Source organism: Populus trichocarpa, chromosome 1 (assembly GCF_000002775.5).
Source record: "Populus trichocarpa isolate Nisqually-1 chromosome 1, P.trichocarpa_v4.1, whole genome shotgun sequence".
In the NCBI taxonomy this organism is placed as follows: domain Eukaryota; kingdom Viridiplantae; phylum Streptophyta; class Magnoliopsida; order Malpighiales; family Salicaceae; genus Populus; species Populus trichocarpa.
Genome location: NC_037285.2, coordinates 2,112,265 through 2,134,352, shown reverse-complemented (window position 1 = coordinate 2,134,352; position 22,088 = coordinate 2,112,265). Strand labels below are relative to the sequence as shown.

Sequence of the window (22,088 nt, the reverse complement as noted above, 5' to 3'; positions counted from 1 at the left end):
ACCACACTGCCAAACAAGCTCTTAATCAACAGTCAAATGCTCTCCCCTCTTTCAAAAACCGTTTGTTTCCGCGTTACAAGTTACAACTATTCTTTTCATAGATTTTATTTTTTTAATTTTAAATTAAATTTTTAATGTTTTTAGATTATTTTGATGTAATAATATCAAAAATAAATTTTAAAAAAATTAAAAATTTTTAATACGTTTCTAAACAAAAAATATTTTAAAAAACAACCGTTATTACGATGTTAATCACTATCCAAAACAAGACATTCTAGTTCCCAATCATTTTTGTGGCTACCACGAGTAAAGATAGCACCGAAGACTTTTTTTTTTCTTTGTATAAAGAAACAATTTCTTGAAAAACAAGAAATCTCTCCTTTTGTTTTCTCAATTTATAAGTTATCAAAAACAATCTTCTCGTCTGATATGATATAGAAACCCAACCATCCAAATTCTAGGTTGTATCAGGTTTTTCATTTAATCAAATAATCAAACAATCCAGGCATTTTGGATGAATCATGTTCTAGTCGAGTCGGGTTAATCATGTTCGAGTCGGGTCGAGTTTAACAACTATAACAAAAACAAGAATAGGTTGCTTCTCTATGAAAATCTCTGGTACCAAAGAAATATGGGACCATTTCCGTTCATATTTTAGTATTTATACAAATGGAAATCATAGATACTAACACCAGAATGACAATGGTAAAGAATCGTTGGGACTCTGCTGATAGCTTTTCCCTCGTCTGAAGAGACACCAGTGAACCTAAGTTTCAAAGAAAAATCAATTCTACCAGCACCTGAACACTATCACAGAAATAGCCTCAAGAGATATGACAGGAGATTAGCCATATACTCAAAAATATTAAAGCCTTATTAATTAATATAGCTGTGTTTGAATGGACAGCCAAATATTGCTATCATATCTGCCTCTAGATCAATAAAGCAGTAAGGCTAACTTCATTTTGATCTCACTCTCAATCTGATAATGTGTTGAAAATAGAAAAAAAGGTGTTGTGGTGGCCTAAATAATGTGTTCCTAACTAAATAACCTTTTTTATTTTGATTTGTATAGTTCAATTCCTTACTTAGAAATAATTAACCTGAGGTTTCTGGACATCAATATATATTTCTAATGGCTGTGGATCTAGACTTCCCATCTGCACATAAAGCATGTATGGTGCTCTTCGACTTGATCGCGGCAGATGGCTATTCTGTGTCCCAATTTGGAATGTTTGCAGTAGCTTCATTGACCATCTTTACAAGGGTAACCTGCAAAAATAATATGCAAAACGCAGAAGAACATGTCAAAATGAAGAGAAGAGACTGAGTAGGAGTTATTAGTAATCTGTGAGGGTGACGTGTATTTCTTTGTTATCTATGGTGCATGAAATGGTGTTCCTGCTGACAGATTATAACTTCTAGTCAATTGAACTCCACAACATCTACGAGGGTAATAACTACATACATTCATGCTTCTATTTGCTGCAACAAGTATATGACTCAGACCCGTCAGAACCAGCTGATAGTGATCATGACAGCCAATAGGGTAAAAAGAAAGTAGGACAGTGGAAACCAGTTCAATAGGCAGCACCAGCAGCAAGAGGAACTAATGGATGGTCCAAAAAACTTTATAGTAAAAAATGTCCAGCCAGATTCATGCTCAAAAAAATTATTGATTTCCAGAAAACTTGATGGACATCAGTTCACACCCACGGGACATGCAGTTGGGGCCAATGTCAGCTTTAAGTAAAGCAAGATAAGAGGACTTTAAAGCAAGAACAAAAAAGGACACAGCATGTCGGCAATCTTTCGTTCTAATCCTTTTCAATTTTCATGCGGCAAATTAAGAATTCTCAGTGTAAACATGAAACGGTACTGAAATTTGACAGAGCCTGGGCACTTGCAACTTGGCAGCCTGTGTTACTTTGTAATCTAATTTTCCAATCCAAACCCACTAGAGGAAATAGAGCTAAAACACTGCAAAAATATCGTAATATTGCCTAAAACATACCACACTTTCCGGAACCCCTCGAGGGGGCAAGGCGAGATTTCTTGGCATAGGTCCACCTAGATATGATCTTTTGTCAAACCGCCACTCTCCAATTTTTCCATATGTTAGCTCACCCTGAAGATTAAGTAGTGGCCTCAGATAACTAAAAGGCTGATAAGAAAATACTGATAATGATGATGAAGAGGGTGAAAAGGATTAAAATAAAAGATGGTGGGATTCATAAATTTTAATGGAATACCAAGAATTTGCAGGCAAAAGGTCATAATTCGAATTAAAATTATTCTTCAATATGATGTTATATAGTTTTACCTTCAAATTGTAGTCACATCCATAAGTATAATGAATGATAAAATTCTTCCCTGTTGCCAAATCCCATGGAGGCTGCAGGATGAACATTTCAGAGCCTTACAAAAATAAACTTCGCATCTAAAATCCAACTGAAGCAACTAGAACAGGAAACCAACTTCAGCACAAAGAGCTACAGAAGGTCAAGATCGAACCTGCACCATAAAGTCTTTCCGAAGAATGTGCTGCACATCATGTAAAGCTGATGCCACAGCATATGCATACCTTAGTCCAGCAACCAAAACCGGGAGAGTGAAAAACTGGTTTTGGTTGAGAGTTAATACAAAGCACATAATGACTTGTACTGTGAACTTACATTTCTAGTACCCATCCAAAAGCTTTATCAGTCTCCTGGTCTCTTTTCATTTTCAAGGAGATATTCATCCACGTAGGAGCAATCTTTTCCAGCAATTCCTGAAGATCATAAAGTTCTGATAATCTCTCATTTTTCATCCAACAGAGAATATACCACTACCACAATATGTAGAGAGTTGGGACAACGAGTTCTACAAATTCACTTTCAACGTATGCAAGAATTGTAATATTGTTAACATTTAAACAGAAAAATGGAATATCAGCACAAGCATTGCAATAAATGATCGGTGCACAGTAGATTTCAGGCAAGTTTGATACTAAGAGACATGGTATCTCGAGAGTTAACACCTTCTTGATAATTACAGGAGAGTTGCCAATTGGATCAACGTTTGTCACAGGACCCTTCTCCTCCGGATAATACTTCCGTATGATGCTTTCGTGATCAGCAGGTTTGATATAGAAAAAAGGAAAAGCAGCTGGCAACCCTCCGCGTGCCAAATTTGGAAGGGGATTTATAAATACGTGATCAGGCTCTGCCATTAAAATATATCTGCACAGATTGAATTTCACCGCCATTAGGATATCATGCAGGTAAATGCATGTCAAGTAAAAATCATGAAAACTTAAAAGCTCACTCTTCCTCGATAGAAGCCTTTTCCAGCCACTGCACAAAGGCCCAGGGTCTATTTAGGACAACGTAACCCTGGTTTACAGAATGGAAAGCTATGTCACAACTACTGAAAATATAGATTTGTGTAAAAAGTGAAGAGTATCAAAATCAACACAAAAAAAATGAAAAGGTCAAATCAAAAGATAGCACTCGCAAGAGAAGTGAGATGCAGAATGGTTCAATTCAAGATAAATACGTTATAAACAAACAGATGATTTAATTTGACATCTCAATCTTTGACTTCCGACACCGAGTCAGTTAGCTTCATAGAGATTGAAATCAAGCCCTCGGATAAGATGAGCGAGGTAGTAAATTCATGTGTAAGTTAATAACTGGTTGTTTCACTGCTAGAAATCATTCATAAAGAGAGCAGCCATGGAGACATTCATAAGACATGCTGAATGAGATATGATTCCTTGACAGGATTTGACGAAAAAAAGTTCTCTGTGCTCAATCTTCTTCTGCTCCCTAACCATTGTACAAGTTCTGAATTACAAATGAATCGTGTCTACAAGCAATTACACATGCTATGAACCATTAAAATTCCTTATGCCAAATACTTTGTTCATATTCTGCCTTCCATTAAATAGTGAACTCGTTGCTGTGCCGATGATCTGAATCAGTTCCAACAGGACAACTTGCACTTTACTTGAACATGCAGGCCAAATAACTCTCACTAAGTGTTAGCTGGCAAGATTTGTGTATTAGCTGGCGAGATATGTGTAGATTACGGGATTGTAGGGAAATCTATTTGTTTCCTTGTAACTGATTATTATCATACCAAGAATAGGAGTCTAGGCAGACTAGGTTAACTTACCTACTTGTATATATATTCTTCTGTAAAGACGAATAAAATGTAATGCAGTGAAGTATTTTACAGAATCAAAAGCTTTGTTTGTATGTCTGCTATAATCACCACTAAGGAAAAAAAAAACACGCATTCAAATAAGCTCCCTTACATTCCTTTCCAAAAAACCAAATAATATATGTGCAGGTGTATTTGTAGAGCTCCAGAATTTATAATCATCAACGTGTCCCTAAAGGATATCTGACCTCATATTCTGAATTTGTCCATGAGAATACCGCATGGCTAGGATGTTAGATTCTCAAGAACAAGATGAGATACGATAGAAGAAGCTAGAAGTAACTAACAACAAAAGATGCTGGCTCTATCGACAATGAAAAAGAAGAATGCAGGAAACTCACCTGATCAAGACCAGCTGGCAGAGGATCAACCACAGTTGTGGGGATCTCATCCATCAAGTTGTCAGGTTTTCCAGAGTGTAAAATCCGTGTAAAGCCTCCCATCTCCGACCCGGGCAGGTCTTTCTTCTTCTTATACCAGTAGTACATAATGCGACACTGCCATTTGCTGTAAGGAGCATCAGTTGCTGTTAGAGCAACATGGAAGGGCATTTTGGCATTCTTTGCTTTCTTCACGTCTTCAGGCATTTCAGTAACTGGATCCAAAAATATCTGACCATCCGAATCGTCATGTGCCCATTTCCCAATAGATCTATAATGCATTATCATGGCAACCAAATTATATGTGGCAAAGAAAAAGCCAATAGTCAATAGAATCAGAACTAACAGCGAAGCCCGTCCCATCGTCTTTCTCCCAGTTATCAATAACGAACCAAACCAAAATCCCAGATTCTCCGAAGCAGTAATAAATCAAGTGTCCAAATCTAAACACCTACCCTTTTCATTTTACCACAGGATTTATATTTTGAAACTAAATTACACAACACAACTTTACATTCCCTCTTAGGAGAAAATCTAAACAAATTCAATCTCTAGCAGTTAACCTGCACAAGAATTAGCACAGAATATCAGTTTAATTATGACCAAGTTAAGGATGCAACTTACAGGGATTGCAACTAATCACCAACACATTTGAATTACTTATTGCATATATCAGATCAAATATGTTCACCACTGAAATCTTACTGCAACCAGCAAGTTTACAACCTAATGTGGCTTCAAATTCAGAGCAAAATTGCAATCAAATACAATTGATCAAAGAATATTCCGTAAAAGATTAAGAAATTTCTAAGTTGAGATATTGGGACCGAAACAAAAAAGAGCAGATGATCTCATCGAATTCATTCCATAAACATATCAAAATCCTCCAGTGCAACACTTGAACGCAAATTAACTCTGTTTTCCACCAGAAAACAACCTTCCAACAACAATATTTAGAAAAAACCTACAAAAACTTAACTCTCGACAGCAACGTCGATGATCACAGAGAGCTAAAATCAACCTAGTCATGTCAGATCAAGCCAAAAGATTCTAAGCAGGCCAGAGACACACAAAATCAACCAAACCACACACAATAATAATTCCTTTGAAAGAAAATGATTAAAGGGTCGTCCAATTCCTAGCCAAAACGAACAAAAATCATCAAAATTAAATCCAGGTAAACAAATTCTGAACTGGGGATTTGAATTGCACCTCAAGAAGCCAAATGGGCACCAAAAAACAAAGAAAAAACAGAAGAACACATCACAGACAATGAAAAAACAGAAAGCAGAAACATGGTTTATTAAAGCAAGATAAGTACGTTAAAGAAATGATTAAAAAGCAAATAAAGATAAAGAACCCAAGAAGGTATCTTGTAGCTGAATAAAGCGTAAAGCAGAGATACTTGCTAACCAATCATTATTATAATTCTCATGAAAAGACAAACAATCTATCTGACAACTCACGAGTGGATCGTGATGTAATGTCCACGGACAATGATGAAGAGACAGACAGAGAGTAACGTACGATCTAGCTAGATTTAACAGAGAGATTCGTTGCTAATGTGAGAGACGTGTGGTTTCTTGTTTTCAGTATCTGTTGTGTCTTTTTCTTGCAGTGAAATAGCAGCAGCAGCAGCAGCTTTTATACACATATGGCAGCAAAAAAATTAATTAATTAATTAATTATACACACAAAAATAAAAAAAGGATTGATAACGAATGTCATTCAGAGTCAGCTGATAATGCGGTCTAAAATATATTTTTTAAGATTAATTTTTATTGAAAAATATATAAAAATAATTTTTAAAAGTTTTTTTTTTAACTTGAATCTAATAAATATTAATTTAATATTTTTTCAGGTGAAAAATAAATTAAAATATATTTTAAAAAACAGATTTAACACTCCATTAATGCAATATCTATTCTTAGAAACATGAAAAGAAAATCATTTATTGGAGTAGGTAAATTCATTATATATATATAATTGAAAATTAAAAAAAAAACAATTTTTTTATTATAACCTTATTAATCCGACCAGGAAAAACTTGTTTAAAATGGATTCTTAACTTAATTAAATATTTAAATTATTGTGATATTGTTATTAGACTAGTCTTATTCTTTTTTAAAAAAAAAGTGACAAGTTAGTTTTTATTTCTATTTCGAAGTAATTAATAAATTCATTGTTTGTACACCAATTTTCTTGTATGGAAGTTCTCGTATCATATTTTCTTGAAATATATATATATATATATATATATATATATATATAAAATAATAAATTTGCTTGGATACTAATTTCAATATTTGGACCTTTAAAGAAAGAAGTGTATCTCCTTAATTCCTAAACCAATCTCATAAAGTTAATATCATAAAAAAAAAATAAGATTAAACCAATATCATGGATAACTTAATTAAAATCCAAATGTTAAAGGATAAAATTTAAATGTGCATTAATTAATATTCTAGGAAACTTATTTCTAAGAATAGTTTTATGGTGATTTTTTATATTTTCAAAATAAATAATATAAAAATAAAAACATGTTTTTTTTTCAGGTACAGTGGAATAGAAATAACAATAACTGCATCCCCTAATAAAGAGGCAGTCAGGCAGCCCATGGTGTCCGTTAAAAAAACGTCCCCGTTTCTGGAAAAGAAGAATCCCAGATCTTCAGCCCAGTACTATCTCTTGTGGCGTGTTTCGCCCAGTAGTAAACATGTGCATTAGCTTCCTAAAAATATGCTAATTTAATTATTTATTGAATGGTTTACTAGTAAGATATTGGGATTAAGGAGTTTGGTTTTTTTATTATTTCAAGTTTAAATCCTAAGGTTGCTAATATGATAGTCATTAGAGGCTTACATGGTCGTTAACTTCAAGGCCTGTAGAATTAGTTGAGATACGCGCAAGCTGGCCCGAATACTCACGTTAATAATAATAATAATAAAAAAAAGCTAATTTAAGAGGTTTTGTTTTATTTTTTAATAAACATATGTCACAAGCGGCCCATTTCACTTTATAGTTTTCACATGTGAAATAAAATGAAGTTATATTTTTTAGTTGATATATATTAAGAAAATTAAGAGAAAAGATCCTTTCATGATTGGTTTTTACCTGTTTTTCTAGGATATAATATGTCTTATTTTTTTTTTAAGCAAACTCTTTAATAAACACATATACTCTTTAATCTGACAAAGGTATTTACTCGTCATTATTCTAAGTAATATGGAGATTCTTGTAGTTTTTTTTACTGAATATTGTATTATCAGAGAAACGCATCAACCAAATTAAACAATTGTCCTTATATTTATGATAATTTTTTAAAATAAATTATGTGATAGATATCATCTCACTTTGAATAAATTTTAGTTAAAAAGTACAGATATCTTTATTAAATTACTCACATGGTTGTTTATTTTTTTGGTTATGGACAGGAAATTTCTGAGTCAATCGAAACTAATTTTATATCCCATCATGTTATAATCAAACCATCTTAACTAAACTAATATATTCATAAGAAATTAATAAACCCAGCTTAGCTATACGAATTGATCTGAAAAATCTATAATTTTGAGTTTGATATAAAACGTGTTTGACATTGCAATAACAGTTTTTTTTTAATATTTTTCACTCGAGTTAAACAAAAAATACATTTAATTGAAAAAAATTATATTGGTTAGGATAAACAAAAGATACATTTAATTGAAAAAACTTAAATTTATAAAAACAAATCAAAACAACTATATTTCAAGGGTTAATGACAACACTTAAGAATTTCTTAAGAGCTATATTTTTTTTTTTCATGTTTAAAATAATTAAGGTTCCCAAGAGCGTAGCTCGGACATACATACATAATCTTGACAAAAACTGGGAAACATGTTTTTGTCGAGGTGAAGATCGAAGCGGTGGATTGGCATCGGAAGAAGTAATAAACCCAAGATTTATGGAAGGTGGTATGTCTATGGAGAGGCAAATGATAAACAAGAGTTGTTGACGAAAGACTCTTGAAAGGGAATTGAGTTAAAGAAATGGCAACTCACATGGTAGGGTACTTTACAATTAAGATTATGTCACTGATTGTGAAGCCTCCTTTTATTAAAAAAATATAAATGGGTTACTGATTGAAAGGGATTTAGATTAATTTTTAAAAAAAAACAAATCAAAATGATGTTATTTCAAAAAAAAAATTAAAAAACAAGTTAATTGGTTGATGACCGGGTCAGGCTCTGGTATACTAATTCACTTAGTCAACCTGAGTTTTTGTTAGAGAATAATATAAATCATATCTTGGTACATTATTTAACAATTTAAACTATTGGGTTGAGATGGTTCTTTGACATGGTATCAAAGCCTTCATGATCAAGCGGTCACGAGTTCAAATCTCACAGTCCCCATTTATTTGATAAAAATTAAGCACAAGTTAAACTATTAGGTTGAGATGGTTCTTTTACAGTTTTTAACCAGGTTAGTCAGGTTTTTTTCCTTTTATATTTTTCTTTAATCCTGAATCGGTCTAAGTTTTTAGTTGGTTAGATCTTAAGTCAACCCGCATACCAAGTTTTAAAACAATGATAAAAATAAAAATAAAAATAAAAATAAAAATAAAAAGTTAAAATATGATAATATAAGTTAAAAGTGTGGTTTGAGCATCTAAAATGCATCTAAGAGGTGTTTGGCATAGAGATATCTTAGATATTTGAGAATTTTCTTCAAAGCTAAGAACATGATACCTTTCTAAAATAAGAGAAATCGCATTTCTTGGTAGGAGGGAATGCTGTTTTTTTTTTTTTTTGGAATTTAGTGATGCCCTAATTTTTATTTTATATGAATTAAGATGCATTTATTTTTATTTTAAATAGACTAAGATGCCTTCACATTTATCAATACCAACACAATTACATAACACTTTAACCCATAGTCTTAAATATAATCAATATATTATATAATATATTGTGCTGACAAATTCCCTTATACAATATCATGTTGACTAACTGGTTCTAAATGTAAATAATATGTATATTTTATGTTTTTATATCCATAATTATTTAGAAAAAAAAAATCATATCAACAAATTATATATTTTAAATCATATTTCCATAAAGACACTTAAGAAACTGCATACCAAACGCTGCCCTAATATATATGTCAACGAGTCGATGATTTTTAAGACTAAAAGGATTAAATTATAATACAGTACAAACTTAGTAAATTATTATTATTATTTATTTCCTCAATGAGTTAGTGTGCTCCTGACCTCATGGCCTACATCATGGAACTTGGCTTGCGTAGTTGATTTTTTCAATAATTAAAGCCAATTTTCCAGTTCATATACAGCAAGACTTTTTGTATAGTTTGGGATTAAATATTTTTCAGAATTTGAGGGATTTAGTGCAATTAAATACTTGAAAAATAATTTTTCAATGGCGGTATTGTTTTCTCTTTTATTTTGTTAGTCACGATTCATAAATATTGAGTTATTGACATTCTCATTACTGATGAAACTATAAAAATTGCAAGTTTCTCCGATACTTGAAGGACCAATATTGAGATCGTAGAAATGCAAAATTAGATTTAACTCGGTAATTTCAATATCGACATAATTAAAGATATTAACCCGGTTAAACTCGAACAGATCAACATTATTTTCTTTTAATTAATAAAATGATATTATTTTTAATAAAAATAACTAATATATATTAACCTAGTGATTTGCGGATTGATCTGGTGACTCGATAATCCAAGTTATTTTTATATTAAATACCAGGTCGACAAACATGTATTAATCTCCTATAACTAAGTTCATTTTATAGATAGACCTTGCATATAAAAGTTACAAAGAAAATAATAATTTTTTTTATATGATTTGACCTAAAGTTCAAATTTTGATGATCAAGAGACAAAAAAAAAAAAAACTTTCTTTGCTATCAAGCACCCTACCCAATTCAATGAAAGATTATGTACACCATGACCAATATGGATCAACATTATTGACCAATATGGATCAACATCGCACTTGAGGGTCTAGCTGCTGTGGTCAACCGTGTGACTTGTTCCGCTCCCGTCCCGGGTTCGACCCTCTATGTGCACGCCTGTCACCCCCGCGGTGCCTTACCTGCTCCTGGGCTTGCAGGATGTCCAGTGAGCCGTGGGGAATAGTCGTGGTGCGCGTAAGCTGGCCCGGACACCCCACGTAAATCAAAAAAAAAAAAAAAACATTATTGATCGATGGAAGATCTCATAATGTATTTTAAATATTGGAATTTTAAATTCAACCTTTTATTTATAAAATTTAGTTATTTTTAAATCACTATAAAAATAATTTTAATTTTATCACCAATTAAGAATTTTATGGTGTTCAAAATATAAATACCAACATTTACTACACATGAGAGAGGTGTAGACAAAAAAATAATCAAGAGAGAAGTTTTTTAAAAATTAATTATATGAAAATATTCATACTCTTTTGTATCTATCTCTCCTATTAAGTATGAGAAGTTTGAGTTTAAGCTCCATGAAATATTTTTCAATATTATTATTATTATTATTATTTATTTTTCAGATTTTTTATTTAATATAACAAACCATGAAAAATAATTTAATAACTAATAAAAAATATTTAGAAAAAAAAATCCCAATAAGCATTCATGCCAATGATCTTTTAAGTGGCATGCTTTGGGCTTTCCTAATATAATTTTCTTGATGAAAAAGAACATTTCCTAAAATCAAGGAGATCTTAACCATCCATGTACTTCCAAATTAAGCTTATGACCCCCCCAGTTAAGTACCGAATCCTATCACAGCATTTCATCATCTCTTCCTCTCTCTTTCTACATCAACAAACGTTTGTACAGCAGCCAAGAGGCCTTTAAAAGTCGAAAGAAACCAAAAGACAGAGGCAAAGAGAGAAATGGAAGCATTGGCAGTGAAACCAGTGATCAAAGTGGCAGCTCTTTGTGGGTCTCTTCGTAAAGGTTCTTTCAACCGTGGCCTCCTTCGTTCTGGTAATCAAAACACCCCCATCCTTCTCTCTCTGCTTGTCTACCATTCAACGTAGACAAATTTGGATTCTTGGTTTGATTTTTGAGGTGGGTTTTTGTTTTTGTTTTTGTTTTTGCAGCAATCCAGTTAAGTAAAGAGTCAGTGAACGGCATGGAAATTGAGTACATAGATATCTCACCTCTGCCAATGCTTAATACTGATCTTGAAGTCAATGGTACTTTCCCACCTGTTGTTGAAGCTTTCCGTCAGAAGATTCTTCAAGCTGATAGTGTCCTCTTTGCCTCGCCTGAGTACAATTTTTCCGTCACCGGTATGGTATCCCTCTCTCTCCTCAGATTTGTTTATAGCTTTATCGAAAAAAGTAAGTGGGCCTAATTTAGTGTGCATAAAATAGTTTTATTACTGTTTGATTAATGATTATAATCTGGAAAAAAACTAAAAGTGGAGATTGAAGAATGCCAATCTATCTTTCTTTGAAGAGGAATAACAGGTTGAGGTTGCTAGTGGGTACACTGTCCTAAGGTATCAACTTGTTCTTGGTGCCAGTTTTCTCCTTGTTCACATGAGATAAATTATTACATGAGATTTGACCCTCCACCTAAAATTATAGGTTAAATCAACAGAATCATCGCAAATAATTAAACTTATTATATTTTATGTTCAATGTATTATTAATTATTTTATTTTATAATAGCTAATCACAAAATTATGTCGATAAATTTAGCGATTTGTAAAAATTTATTAGTTTGGTCTATGATCTTAGCTTATGGGCCGAGTTTGTGCAGTAGTTTCTTATTTATTGGTATTACGTGAAGCGACTACAGTATTACCGCGGTAGAAGAACAGAGTGTGGTTGGTGATTTTGGCCATATTTGATCTGTATGTGACTTGTTTCCTGCAGTAGTATTGTAGCACCAAGGGAGCCACACTAGCCAGATTTACTAACCAGTTAATGAAGCCTTGACCAAGAATGGAACTTTCCTGAATTTACACCAGAAATATATTGACGCAGAAAAAAGTGATCATTGTGTTTGTTTTTCTCTCTTGGATCATTCATCTTGTGGAGGTTAATATAGTTTCTGGGCTCCTGTAGAAAATTGTAATGTGTTTATATTGTAATCAAGAAATAATCACTTCGGAGCTAGCATGATGTTGCAGAAAATAATTTTTCGGCTCTTGAAACTTCCCTGCAGATTCTGGTAAAAAGAGTTAAATTACCATTTACATGGAAATGAACTCTTAAGAAACTATTCGAAGAATTTTCTTCAAGAAACTCTCTTGACCATGCATTCATGGCAAATATTACCAAGATGTTTGAAATGTACAACGTTAAGTAGCTATTGAATTAACACGAGTTTGTACGGTCAGCTAATTGAACCGGTAAAGTGCTTTATTTTTAGAACTGGAAACTCGAATTCAATGATTGAGTCTTTCTCAACAATTAGGATTTTCTATTAACTCTTACCTTTTGCTCCCCCTTGCTAGGACCTTTGAAGAATGCTATTGACTGGGCATCTAGACCACCAAACTGTTGGGCTGATAAAGCTGCTGCCATTGTAAGTGCCGGAGGAAGTTTTGGTGGTGGACGAGCACAATACCATCTTCGCCAAATTGGAGTTTATCTTGACCTTCATTTCATCAACAAACCTGAGTTTTACTTGAATGCATTTGCACCTCCTGCAAAATTTGATAGCGATGGCACCTTGATTGATCCGCCGTCCAAGGAGAGACTAAAGGAAGTTCTTTTAAGTTTGCTTGCATTCACTTTGCGACTCAAAGGTCAGTGCTAAAATAATGTGCCGTTAGAGCTTCGTCTTGTTGGTTTTTCACCTGTTTGATCCTTTATTTTCCGTGTACTGTTGCATTTGGAACTCAGGATTAATTTGTTTTCATTCCTATTTTTGGCCTCCAATCATGTGCCGATGTATCGAAACTCTTTAGTTTCTCAGTGTTCTGTACAAGCTACTGTATTCATTTCTTTGGTCTCATAATGTTAAATAACCAAGTTTCGTCGAAATAATTTGAGGCCCTTGATTCTTAAGCTTGTCTAATTCAAATGTAGAAGAAGCTTTCACGAGTATGACACTAAACAGATAAGAAGAAAGAATTCTAGTGCTAAATCTGATAAGATGCTTCGGCAGAGGTCCTCATCTCCGAGGACTTTTTTGGGGTTACCTGTGCAAGACCCCACAGGCTATCAACGGACATTTCTCGAGGAGAAAGCTCATCCTTTTCACTTTGGGAAAATGGTGGTTGCTCAATGGCCCATCGTTTCTGTGAAGATAGGAATTCTCTCGCAGATAATCGATTCACTGGACCCAGGACCCCAAGACCATGCTCAAAGTAATATTGTTTTTCCTTTTAAAAATGTTTTTGAAAACAATTGAAATTTTTTAATTTTTGTTCTGTGTTTTAAATTAATTATTTTGATATTTTCAGATTATTTTAATGTATGGATATAAAAAATAAATTTTAAAAAATAAAAAAATATATTATTTTAATGTATTTCTAAATAAAAAATATTTTAAAAATTAATCGTTATCACATTAACAAAAAAAAATATTAAAAAAATAAAGAATAAAGAATATATTTTTTTTTTATCTATTTAAGATAAGTTTATATATTTTCAAAATAAAAAATATATGGAGACGCGTCACTGCCCATTCAGCACTACTTTAATTAACAAAGTTTGTTTGGCAGTGTGGTTGCGATTGCTTTTCAAATAACTTTTCGTGCCAATGATTTTTTTTTATTTTTTAAAAATTATTTTTGACATCAGCACATCAAAATGATTTGAAAACACTAAAAACATATTAATTTGAAGTTAATAAAAAAATAAAAAATTTTCAAATTTTGTCAAAAGCGCTTTTGAAACGCAGAAACAAACAGGCTTAAAGAACTTTAAAACGTGTGGGTTTTTTACTGTAGCAGCAGGTTTTTTTTTTTTTTTGCTTTTGTTTCTTCTATTTTGTACATATAATGTTTCACTGTGCACACAGTGCACAGTGAAACACTTGACTTTTTTTTCTTTTTTTTTTTTGTTTTTGTTTTTCCTTTTTTTTGTTTCGCCTATGGGTTTTTGTTTTTTTTTGTGTTTTTTTTTAATGAATTTTTTTGTTTAATTTAGTTTGTTAATGTGAATTTTTTTTTTATTTAGTTATTGTATTTTTATTACACGGATCTCGGGTTTGGCGAGTTAACCTGAATTTTTTTTTGTTTTTTTCCTTTTTAATCAATTTCTTTCGTTTGACCCATCGATTTTTTTTTTCTATTTAGTTATCAAACTTTCATGACGCGAATCCCAGGTTTGACAGGTTAACCTGATTTGACGGGTTAACTCGGTTGATTCAGATTTTTTTTCTTTTTCCTCATTGGTAATATGCTTATGTCTTTTGTTTGTTTTTGTTTTTTTTTAATTAATTTTTTTTGTTTAGTTTAGGTTGTTAATGTTCTTTTTTTTTTCTATTTCTTTTAATGAATTTTTTTTTTTAATTTAGTTTGTTAATGTGAAAAAAAATTTTTATTTAATTATCATATTTTCATGACACGGATCTCGGGTTTGACAGGTTAACCTGGTTTAACGAGTTAACCTAATTTTTTTTTCTTTTTTAATCAATTTTTTTCGTTTAGTTTAGTTTGTTAATTTTTTTCGTTTGACCCATCGATTTTTTTTTCTATTTAGTTATCAAACTTTCATGACGCGAATCCCAGATTTGACGGGTTAACTCAGTTGATTCAGATTTTTTTTTCTTTTTCCTCATTAGTAACAGGCTTATGCCTTTTGTTTGTTTGTTTTTTTTATTTTTAGTTAAATTTTTTTCGTTTAGTTTAGGTTGTTAATGTTCAATTTTGTTTCTATTTAGTTATCAGACTTTCATGACACGGATCCCGAGTTTGACAGGTAACCTGGTTTGACAGGTTAGCCCGGTTAATTCTGGGTTAACCCGTCAAATTTTTTTTTCTATTTAGTTATCAAATTTTCACGACACGAATCTAAGGTTTGACGGGTTAACCCAGTTAATTCAGATTTTTTTTTCTTTTTCTTCATTAGTTTTTTTCTTTCTATTGGTTTTTTCTTTTTTAATTAATTTATTTAATTATCATACTTTTATGGCATGACCTTGCAGTCAGATCCACATCTAAGGCTATTGGGTCTGGTATTAGAGCGAGACCTACTGGGTCATGCAAGTTTAATATTATTATTATTATTATAAATATTACTTTTGAGTCAGGCGTTATAGCCAAATCCAAGATTCTTGGATATAGCTTTGCAGAAAAACTTAATACTTTAGATTTTAATTTTTTTTTTTGTATTTTTTATATAAAAAAATTAACCCACAGCATCGCGTAGGTTATGTGACTAGTAAATCTTAATAGGAGTTGAGGGATGACATCATGGCGAAGACTTAAATACAAATACTAAAAATCAGGCAAATTTGAGGGTAAGAGATTAATGCATCGTTTTTTGTGGTGTAAAAATATTTTTGAAAAAAAAAACTTATTTTATTTTAAATTAATTATTTTTAATATTTTAAAATTATTTTAATACGATGATGTTAAAAATAAATTTTAAAAAATAATAAAATATATTATTTTAATATATTTTTAAATAAAAAATATTCAAAAAGTAAAGCTGGAATGCCAAACAAGAGCAGCATAAAACACTTTTTTCTTTTTCCTTTCATGCTCTTGAATTTTCTCCTTCGATCATTTTTTTACTAGCATTTCAAAATATTTAACCAAAAAATAAAAAAGAAAGCCACAAAAAAATTAAGCAGCCAACGATGCTAGCTTGTTTTCTCTCCTCCCTCCCCCCGTCCCTCTGGAGAAGTCAATTTTTTTCGTTCTTGTTCATGGCATGCTAACAGGAAACAATTATTTTATTGGAACTAATGGTAAAAAAAAAAAAAAATTACAAACTGGGTTTTTTTGACCTTTTCATTGTATGGATTAAATTTGAGAGTAAACAAAATTTTCATATTCTAAATTCCTTCAATCTTTTTGGTGAATAATATTGTTTAAGTTGTTATCATTGTAGTTTTAAAATTTAACTCGAGAATTAATGAAGTAAAATCCAGGTTATAAGTTAGAAGAATTAACATGAGTTGATCCAAATTAATACATAAATATAAATATAAATTATTATAATTTTAATATTTAACTCGAAATTCAACTCAAGATAAGGTACATATAATAAGTCTCCAGGAGTTGAACATAGAATAACAATTAACAGAAAACCGCGTGTCATATGGTGTTCACTATTTAATGTGAATTCGATTCTTTAAATATTAAAGGCTTTACCACTGCAAACATGAATTCGAATTCTCTATATCTGTTTTCTCCCCTTCCATGCTAGCACCTGCAATCGACTGGGCCTCAAGAGCCCCAAATGCTTGGGCTGATAAACCAGCTTGCAATCGCAAGGGCCTCAGGAGGTGTGGGTGGTGCACGAGGACAGCGAAATAATTTCCTATTAGCTCTATTTCAAATTATAGAAAATTCTGCATTTTCCAATGCAGGGATAATTTTATAAGCATGAACAGTAAGAAAAATAATAAATATTGTATTGTTAGATAATTGTAAATGTAATAATTATCTTACACGAATAAATGGGACAGACAGAGCAACAAAAAAGACTGCTTTCATTAACGTCCTGATCCTTGAAGCTAAAAAAAGAAAGACAATTCCATCAATCCATCTGCAGCTTTCAAGGCCGAGCGTATCAATCAGTCTGTCAGTCTCTTTGATACGACAAGATCTTGAATTTATGAGAGAGCTCGCAGCATGCATTTATTTAGTTCCTTCAATCTTCTTTTAGCCCAAGAATCCGGCTTTTCTTCACGTTTCTTTCTTCGATTCCACTCAATATCCATAAGGGTGCATCCTGTTCACTGCTTCGAGTCTGAAACAATGGGGCTATCAGTACTCAGTGGTCAGTAGGATGGAGGATTTTGTAGGCTTTTTGGACCTGGGTTTGTTTCTTGTAAATTGCAGTAGTGTTATAATTAAAGATTCTGAGGTATTGAGAAGTGAGCTAGTTTCTGTATTTAACCTAACTTGTCAGGACATGCCTTCTTTTTCCTAGAAACTGTGCTTCCATACCTTGTGATACTCGAATCCTCACTCTGTTTGGCTTTGAAAGCCTCACCTTCTCACTCTTGGTGAGCTGCTGTCTTGATCTGTTGTGTGACAGAGTGTGCTTGTTTTCTTTATGAATCAAATCCCTTTTGAGGTCTGCATGCTTGACTTCTTGGAGAGCAGGATTATGATTTTGCCAAGAAAATAAATTCATCGGCCTCTGGGCTTTTGATGTAACAGATTCAGATCTCTGGTTTTCATAGTGGGCTAGGCCGATTCATAGAAACTTATCTAGCAGGAAAGGTAAAGTGTTCTTTGGGAAAATTTTCAATTTAATCAAACATATCAACTTCAATAATCATCAATTAATATGTGTGATTCAATTTAAATAAATAAAGTCCAGAATAATATTGAAATTCTTTTAAAGTTTATTTTATTTTATTTCTACTTTTAGATTTAAATAAAGATTAAAACACGAAAAACAAATTTATTCATCGTATAAACAAAGCTTTCAACTACTATAACTTATACTGTCTGTCCATTAATTAACCCTTGCCAATAGAGGTTATGAAACATTCCATGAAACCCCATAAATAGTATCGGACAATATTTTAAAAGTATTACCGAATCTGTGTGTTTACGTTTGTATTTTTTTTTATTTAAAAATATATTAAAATATATTTTTATATATATATTTAATATTGTTAGGGAATAATATAGATTATATTTTGGGATCTCTTATAATAATTTAAGTTATTGGATTGCAATGATTCTTTGATATGGTATCAGAGTTTTAATGACCAAGAGGTCACGAATTCGAATATCACCATCCCTATTTATTTGATAAAAATTAAGCACAAGTTAATATGAGTTTGTGTAATTTTTAAGTCTAAAAGGCTTTCACTTAAGGGGGTGTGTTAAAAATAATATAAATCATATATTGTAATATCACCTAATAATTTAAGTTATTAAATTGAGATGGTTCTTTAACAGACATCAAACACATCATAATCACTTAAAAGCATTAAAAAAAACACTAATATAATGAACTGAATCAACACAAAAAAAAAAAATTAAACGCAAGATAAAACATCATAGACAGCTTCTTTGTATTCCATGAAACATGGAAAGGTTTATATCTATTTACACCACCTAGAAACACATCAACAACTTGCACTGATACACTTCACATGATCCAGATATTTTCTGTCTTGCAATATGTTAAAACAGCTATATTCTTTCAATAACATAGCTTTACTAGCAAAACTCTCTTCATTTTCTCTGAGTCCCCTATTCAGGGGTTCCACGACCGTGTTGACCTAAAATTTAGTGAAGATGCATGCCTATTTCTGCACTCGTCCTATGCTAAAGCCTAAAGACTTGGACTTTGACGTCGAGAGAATTGATCATACTTTCAAATTCGAATCCCGTGAATATTTGGGTGTCGAGAGAAACTTGGCTGGAAACATTTTCTTCCAGCCAAGTTTAATTACGACTGAATGGATTGATATATCATTTAATTACGAGGGTAGCACTGTTATAAAATATTTATTTACTTGGTTTGATTTGTTTTTTAAAGTTTTTTTCATCTAAAAATATTAAATTAACTTTTTTTTAGATGCTTTTCCATGAATAATTTTGATATATTAATATAAAAAATATAAATCATCTGAAATTACATTTCTTAAGTACTCCGATAACCTCAATAATAACTGCTGTGAGTTGTTCAGCACGAAATTTCTCATGAAAAATCCAAACACTGCTTAGAAGACCAATGCTGCTGAATTGGCTGGCCTAGGCATTATGGGAAACATGAGTTGGACCAGTACCTCTGAAAGTTACAATACTATTATTGGTCAGCACGTGAAAAGTTTGAAAGACAGACAGCAAAAACTCTGTAGGGAAGTTGGCAGGATAAATATATGAAAATAATATATTTTTTTAATTTTTTAAAAATTATTTTTAATATTAATACATTAAAATAATTTTTTTAAAAAAAAACTGAAAAACAGGACAGCAGAAAATAAGGTAACATCGATCTACCTCGGAATATTTATTAGTGTTAATGTCTTCGGTCTTGTAAAATGTAAACTCCTCAAACACAGAGCACAAAACGTTGAAACTGTTAGGCCAAGCTATACAGACAGCAACGTGTATAGAGCAAGAAAGTGATGGATACGTTAGATCGAGAGAGCTATATTATTAGGGAGCTAGCGATAAAATTAGTGTCATGGACGTAGTGATTAGATGTTCCCCATTAACAAGGAGAAGACAAAAGGCTATATCACTTTGACAGCTGCTGCCTGAGCAGGAGACCACCCATTTAACATGGTATATATCAAACTTACGAGGGATATAATTTTGATGCAGTGGCGGGCTTTGTGTGATTTCCATCAATAACAGTTGCCGACATTTATGTTTACGACACAGGCTCGTGTCTGCCCATTCCTCCATACCTCTTGGACTTGTACTTTGATAGATTGGCGAGACATGGCTATACTTCTCTCGTCACGAACGAACAAGCACACCCAGCATCGATATAAACCTAGTTTGTTTCGTAATTACATGTATAGGTATAGTTTAACAGGTTACTTCTTATATTTATATTTTTATAGGTTATCTATATCTTAATATTATTAAAAGGTTATATAGTTGTTAATTTTAGAATTTTAAAAAATTAATTAAAATACACGTAAACTAACTTGAACATTCACGGTTAAAAAAAAAAAAAAACCCCAATTTGATACGTAACTATTTTAAATCTTTTTTTTTCCAGATACAAAGTAGATTGGATTATTCTAAATTAAATGACTTTAAAAAAAAAACTTTTAAAATAATATTATTTTAATAAAAAAATATAAATTAACCCAACCATTCACGTGAATCCCAAATAAATGTTTATAACTATGTATCGAAGTCTTGATTTACAATATACCAACCGTTCTGATGGTTTCAGGATTTGATGAAGGACTAACAAATCTTACATTAAATGTATTCATTGAAAAAAATAGATATATACCTGTTCAACTAGCAAGTGAGTCGAGATTTAATGACTCAGTTGGCCAACTAGAGTCCTTACATGCTCACCCTTTTATTTTGTTTGATACACACGCAGACAGAATATTATAAAATCACATTGTTAAAATATGTTAAATACTACACTTCACACATCCTGCTTTGCTTGTCCCATTTCTTTTTTATGAACATTCTATATTTTATTTTATTTTATTTTGAATTATTCGATTAATCACTACCTTATTTCAAAATATATAGAATTGAAATTGATCATGCACTCATAAGATACAAACACACTTGTAAGATCAAGTGATTTTTATTAAAACGATATGGTTTTTTTTCTAGAAAAACAATTTCCTATATATTGGTTTCACTTTCACCGCGTAAATGTTTTTAAAATTTAACCTGTGCCAGGCTCCTGATGTTAAATTTCTTGAATCGGTGAATTAGACGAGACAAGACAAGATGGATCTAAATCTATAAATATAAAATATTTTCAAGGCCATGAATCATAGTTTTAAAATCATGTCCAGCTTACGGGTTGAGCCAAAATCTAAAACTGAAATCGAGCTATGTTAAAAAAAAAATATAGGAAGAAAAAATTTAGTGTAATCTGACAAAACTCGGTTAAAAACCCGGTTATAACTCGTTGATTTTTATTTTATTTTTTATTAAAACAACGTTGTTTTAATTTTTTTTTAAAAAAAATTACCTTGGACAACCATAACTTAGTCAAAACTCAAAATTCAGATCTTTAATTAAACCGACCATCAAGCCGGGTCTAAAAACTTTAGCATGAATAATAAACAAAACAATAAGTGATATTTTAATAAATAGACGGATGTAATTCAAAGGCTAGCAAGGAAAATAGAAAGGAAGGACTACTTTAGTTCACATGGGAAATAGCAAAGAAAAGAAAAATGATATTTTAATAAATAGACGATGTGAGATCTCAGCTTTTTCAAGACCATGAATAATAAAAAAAACAATAAGTGATTTTTTTAATAATGTAGACGACGCGAGGCTGGCTTTTTTTCTTATGAAACATCATATCATGAGGTAATTAATAGTGATTTTTGTCTTCAAAAAGGACAAGTGTCACCTTTAGATTCCAATCAGGACATGAACTGATCTATGGACTTAGGGTTTGTGTTTGACCTTGTCCGAAGGAAGGAAAGCTAGTAGGCTGCGCTACTTATATAGACCACCACCGGACGCGGAGTTCGATAGTTAATGTTGCCCATTAAGACACACCTAATCTTTTCCAATTATTATTATTATAAACCTATTTTCAGACATGCCCATTTCTTTCTTCGACCTTCCACATTTACCCCCCCTGTACTTGACTTTTTTTTTCTCTCTCCATGCCCCTCTTCCTCCATGGTCATTTTCACTTAAAAGTTGCTA

The 22,088-nt window shown here is 31.8% G+C and overlaps 2 protein-coding genes across 5 annotated transcripts; one reads left to right on the top strand and one right to left on the bottom strand.

Annotated features, from left to right (window-relative positions):
- Positions 1-853: 853 nt before the first annotated feature.
- On the bottom strand, positions 854-6,230 carry LOC7486998 (hydroxyproline O-arabinosyltransferase RDN2). Of its 4 annotated transcripts, none has more exons than XM_024602422.2 (9): positions 6,117-6,230; positions 4,551-5,152; positions 3,310-3,377; positions 3,023-3,224; positions 2,676-2,773; positions 2,515-2,584; positions 2,324-2,395; positions 2,015-2,128; positions 854-1,272 (listed from the first exon to the last, which is right to left on the bottom strand). In XM_024602422.2, exons 2-9 carry the CDS (start codon positions 4,950-4,952, stop codon positions 1,210-1,212), a joined length of 1,089 nt encoding a protein of 362 aa, XP_024458190.1. In that variant the 5' UTR covers positions 4,953-5,152; positions 6,117-6,230; the 3' UTR covers positions 854-1,209. The 4 variants fall into 4 exon arrangements, with proteins under 4 accessions (XP_024458190.1, XP_024458186.1, XP_024458231.1 ...); XM_024602418.2 differs by having other exon boundaries at positions 6,056-6,220; XM_024602463.2 differs by lacking the exon at positions 6,117-6,230 and adding an exon at positions 5,802-5,984.
- A 5,067-nt stretch (positions 6,231-11,297) lies between these two features.
- Positions 11,298-13,608, top strand: LOC7486999 (NADPH:quinone oxidoreductase). Its single transcript, XM_002297701.3, has 3 exons — positions 11,298-11,590; positions 11,707-11,898; positions 13,074-13,608. The coding sequence occupies exons 1-3, from the start codon at positions 11,497-11,499 to the stop codon at positions 13,376-13,378; spliced, it is 591 nt and encodes a 196-aa protein (XP_002297737.2). The 5' UTR covers positions 11,298-11,496; the 3' UTR covers positions 13,379-13,608.
- Positions 13,609-22,088: the final 8,480 nt, after the last annotated feature.

What these genes read in the sequence shown, in the direction of transcription:
- LOC7486998 (XM_024602422.2), bottom strand. Translation starts at nt 4,952, where the DNA reads ATGGGACGGGCTTCGCTGTTAGTTCTGATTCTATTGACTATTGGCTTT. An exon ending in GATGTGACTACAATTTGAAG is followed by an intron (nt 2,129 to 2,323) that starts GTAAAACTATAT and finishes CTTAATCTTCAG; the next exon opens with GGTGAGCTAACATATGGAAA. An exon ending in GAGGGGTTCCGGAAAGTGTG is followed by an intron (nt 1,273 to 2,014) that starts GTATGTTTTAGG and finishes TTATTTTTGCAG; the next exon opens with GTTACCCTTGTAAAGATGGT.
- LOC7486999 (XM_002297701.3), top strand. Translation starts at nt 11,497, where the DNA reads ATGGAAGCATTGGCAGTGAAACCAGTGATCAAAGTGGCAGCTCTTTGT. An exon ending in CCGTGGCCTCCTTCGTTCTG is followed by an intron (nt 11,591 to 11,706) that starts GTAATCAAAACA and finishes TTGTTTTTGCAG; the next exon opens with CAATCCAGTTAAGTAAAGAG. An exon ending in GTACAATTTTTCCGTCACCG is followed by an intron (nt 11,899 to 13,073) that starts GTATGGTATCCC and finishes CCCCCTTGCTAG; the next exon opens with GACCTTTGAAGAATGCTATT.